The sequence below is a fragment of the Solanum stenotomum genome, chromosome 6 (genome assembly GCF_019186545.1).
Source record: "Solanum stenotomum isolate F172 chromosome 6, ASM1918654v1, whole genome shotgun sequence".
Lineage (NCBI taxonomy): Eukaryota > Viridiplantae > Streptophyta > Magnoliopsida > Solanales > Solanaceae > Solanum > Solanum stenotomum.
The window spans coordinates 59,096,992-59,101,854 of NC_064287.1; the positions used below are offsets into that span (position 1 = coordinate 59,096,992).

General features: G+C 29.5%; 1 protein-coding gene across 1 annotated transcript; it reads left to right on the forward strand.

Moving 5' to 3' along the window:
- The first annotated feature begins 1,592 nt into the window (after nt 1-1,592).
- Nucleotides 1,593-3,598, forward strand: LOC125867669 (protein LIGHT-DEPENDENT SHORT HYPOCOTYLS 1-like). The gene is made up of 2 exons (XM_049548229.1): nt 1,593-2,043; nt 2,996-3,598. Exons 1-2 carry the CDS (start codon nt 1,808-1,810, stop codon nt 3,387-3,389), a joined length of 630 nt encoding a protein of 209 aa, XP_049404186.1. The 5' UTR covers nt 1,593-1,807; the 3' UTR covers nt 3,390-3,598.
- The last annotated feature ends 1,265 nt before the right edge of the window (nt 3,599-4,863 follow it).

Sequence of the window (4,863 nt, forward strand, 5' to 3'; positions counted from 1 at the left end):
TGAGCTTTCATTTGAATTAGTTTTATTTATTGTATGGGCCATATATAGTTGTCACACCTGAAGAGTTATTGTGTTGTAGCGAAAATTACGATTTCGATAGAATTTAATAGATTCAATCTAAAATTCACATATTCAAAATTTCAAAACTCCACAATTTTAATGAAAATAAAGAAAGAATTAAAACTTGGAGACAAAATAAATCTGAAAAACTAAATTTCGTTGTTTCACTAAAAGGAGAAATGTTCAATTTTTTTAGATTAATTAAGATAATACATTGCCACAAAGTTTCCTAGTGTTTGATTTTAAATTAGATATGGAATACCCATAGTGAGAGTTTTATATGAAATATGACTTACCACTTGAATGGAGTTGTCTGGTTCAAGCCCTGAATAACGATTAAAAAAAACTTCTCTTTTCATAAGTCATATGACATGACTTTGAATCAATGTCTCAATAAAATGACTAATTATTGTAACAAAGGGGGGAAAACAATACTTATTACTCCACTAGTTTATTGCTATAGTACATAATTTCATTTGTTTTAAAAAATTTGTTATGTTTACTTTTCGAAAGTTATTATATGAACTTTGATCAATATTTGTATTTTATTTCACCACACATATATAATTAATTTTTTTTTATTCATAGTAATTTTTGAATTTAACTCTATAATTAAATTAATTTTCAAAAAATAAAATGTGACAAATATTTTGAAACGGAGCGAGTAGGCTGCTAATAGCAATAACTAAGGTGGTAGTACATACATATATATAATTTGCCAGACAGAATACTGCTTCCTCCCATCACTTCAAATTAATGCCAAAATTAAAGCTTTCCCTTTCTTGCAAAAATAGCCTCTTTCCTCAAAAGCCACTATCCTCAATCATTACTCTATTCCCAATCTCTATTACTATATTCTAATTCTACACACACAAATATGGCTAATGTCCCCTCTTCTTCTTTCTTATTGTTACCCCTTTTCTTGGAATGAAAATCATATCAACTTCATTTTTAGGGTAATTTTTAACTCGGCTCAACTCAGCTCGATTTGGTTTTATACTCTCTTTTACTTATTTACACTCAACCACTTTTTGAGATTTTGATATTTCTAGTATACTATCCAACTCATGAATTTAACTTACTTTTTCAATCTTTCCTCTTTTGCTTAATAAATTCAAGCTCTTTCAAGATTTCTATATATAGCACTAGCTACTCAATCTAAATCTTCAGCTTGGCTCGACTCTACTCGACTTCTCCCTACTCTTACTTAACAAACTTGAGCTCTTCAAGATTTCTAACTTTAGTACTCAATTCAGCTCGATTTAGCTTGGTTTGGTTTATTCTCTCTTTTACTTGACAAACTCAACCTCTTTCTAGATTTCTAACTCTAGTACTCTATCCACTTCAGTTTAGTTTGACTCAATTTGATTTGATTTCATTCTCTCTTTTTTACTCAACCAACTCAACTTCTTTCAAGATTTCAAGAGTATACTCAATTCAGTTAAATTCAGCTCGGCTTGACTCAACTCAGCTCAGTACGCCCACAATAAATTCCCTCATTGTCCTTTTGTCATTTCCTCTTACTACTACTACTAACTAATATCTGAAATAAATACAATCCATTATTAACTTGTACCTAACAATAAATAAACAATTACTTCACAAAACTGTTTTTTTCCTCCCTATTTCAAGAATCAATCTTTTTCAGTTCACCTTAAAAAAGGGGCTTTTGATTTATAAATTCCATTTTTTCTTCAAAACCCCATTATAAGATCTAAGTAGAAAACCCTAGAAGTGCAAAAAAAAAATGGATTTTGTCATAGCACAAGGAAATAATTTCACTACATCTGCCAACAACATGATTCAAGGTACAAACTTTATTGCCAACAGTACAACCATGATTGCGTCCTCGGTTCCTCCGTTGAGTCGATATGAGAATCAAAAACGTCGCGATTGGAACACTTTTTGCCAGTATGTCAGAAACCACCAACCCCCTCTTTCACTTCCTCAGTGCAGTAGTGCACATATCCTGGAATTCCTCAGGTATGTACCGTTAAATTGTGACTTTCCCATCTAAAAGTTTAAGTTATGACGTACTATTGTTATTTTGTATGGCAAAAGTGGTCCTTTTTTTAAGAAAAAAAAGATTTTTGGAGAATGACTTTGTACTTTAAAAAAGTGTTTTCATGTTTGATTGGAGAGAGATTTTTTAATTTTCTTTTTTGAAAAAATATTAATGGCAGAGATTGTGTTTTGATGAAAAATTTAAGTTTTTGTAAAGATTGATAATAATGTTTAGGTCTGATATGAAATAAACTGTTCATGAACGATTGCAAAGCTAATATTTTAAATTTATGAATTTTGAATAAATTTTATAAATATTAGATGGAGTTCTTAAAAAATAAATATAGAATTTAGGATAAAATTATCGAATTTTATCGAATTCATTAGCATAATTGGTAACTCTGCCCGTAATTGTGAAGAAACATGATACACTCAAAAAGTGAGGGAATAATCTTCCCCATTCTTGATGGAAAAAAAATCAAAAACTAAAAAATTAGACTTATTTTTCTAGAAAACGTTTTCTATCACATTTTTATTCAATTTATTTTCCTTGAAAAGTGACCAAAGTCATCTCCCCCCTATAGAATTAATAGGAAAAAAACTATTGTTCTCCCAAATAAAAACTAAATATTGATTTATTTTTCTAGAAAATGATTTATGTTACATTTTCATTCAATTTACTTTCCTCGAAAACTGAGTGTCATACTTTTATTTGATGCATTTTAGCTTACAAGTGAGCGAAGTCATTTCCCCTTCTAAACAAGAAAAAATCTTTAATGTTACACAACCAAAAACTAAAAATTAACTTTATCGCAATGAATTACAAAACTAAAACTTGACTTACTTTTTTGGAATTATATTATTTTTCATCACCACATTTAAGGCGATATTATCCTTAATTTTTTTATTTATTTAATTATGTCTTTAACAGGTATTTGGACCAATTCGGAAAAACCAAAGTCCACAACCAAAATTGTCCATTTTTTGGGCTACTAAATCCTCCAGCACCATGTCCTTGTCCATTAAGGCAAGCATGGGGAAGTCTTGATGCACTAATTGGTAGGCTTAGAGCTGCTTATGAAGAAAATGGTGGAAAGCCAGAAATGAATCCATTTGGTTCAAGAAATGTGAGGCTATTTTTAAGAGAAGTGAGAGATTTTCAGTCTAAATCAAGAGGGGTTAGTTATGAAAAGAAGAGGAAGAGGCCATCATCATCAACAAATAATAATAAGCAAAAAATAACCATGGCGGTTGATGGTGGTGATTGTGGTACAGGTAGATGTGCAACTTTTTGTGGATACGGAAATATTGGTAATGATAATTGAGAGTGATTGTGTAGACAGGATTCATGGTGACCAGGAGGTTCTGGCTAGCTGCAAAAACAATTTCTTGTAGAAATGCAAGAGTAAAGTTGCGTACATAAGATCCAATTATGTGATCGATTTGCATTTCAATCCCTAAATTTTAGCGCGTATTGTGGAAGCTTAGTATACTGAAATGTGCGCACTTTTATTGAATAATTGCCTAGTTGAAATTAAGATATAATGTAGTGCTAGAAAAACTATTATAGTTAAATAGGAGAATGTAAAATTAGGATATGATTTTGCATGCATCCCGTCTATTTTATAATATAATAAGGTGTTTGTTAATTATACGTGACATAAATAATCATATTGTAGACGTGTATTTTAATCTGTTGCGGCAAATAACTTTTCGTAATTTTTAAGTAATTAATTTCACTCTATATGGATGATTAGTGTGGTAGTTATATTTTAAATGATCTAGTTGTGACAACATAATTAGGATTTTTAAATTTTTATTCCGAAGTTGCTAGAATTTAAATTAGTTATGTCACAATTGAGTGTTTCTATCCACCCGTTACATATATACAAATATAATGTATATGCATTTTAACATGTTACACCAAGTAACTTTTAATCTTAATTTAGGTGAAGTAATTTCACTTTTTATAAACGATTAATTAGTTGTAGTTATTTTTTAAATGGCATAGTCGTGATAGACATAACTAAAATTTTCAAATCTGTCTTTTGAAGTTGCCAAAATTTGAACTAATTATGCCACATGAATTGAGGGTTTCAATTCAATCAGTGCATAAACACAATATATATCTCACTCTCGGAAGAAAGTTAAACTCGACGATCTCTTTATAAAAAAAGAGTGTCTACCTAAATAGACTAGTCTTTGTAGAAATCTCACGTCTAGGATTAGAGAAATCAAGGATTGTATTGATGAAAATAATGTTGAGTTACAACCTCCTTATATAGGAAAGAATTCTTCATCAACACTTGTTGCAGACACGTCAGTCATCTTCGTTGGACCTGTTCCTTTGACATGTTTCAATCGTCAGCTTCCTTCTTCTTCAACCGTCTTCGCTCAATCAAAATATACATTTTTCTATTAATTGTTCCTCAAAGGTAATATTAGGTGTTCAAGCTTTTAAAAAATGCTTATAGATGTGTATCAAATTCTTAAATTTTTTAAAATTTGATACAAATAAAATGATAATTTTAAAGACTCCGAGTAATATATTAATCATAATTGAATATAAGCAGATAGTTAGTGATAAATGCAATTTCATCTACTAACAGAAGAAATTATAATAGCTTTTGTCTATTAAAAAAAATAATGGAGTACTATATATTTACGTACTTACTTTTAGTCCTCTCATTTCCAAATAATTAAATGCTAGCTATTAAATAGTTTTTAAAATTTTAATTTTTTGGTCGATATTTGGTGAATTTTAATTTATTTATTGCATGATTTATTTCTAAGAACAAC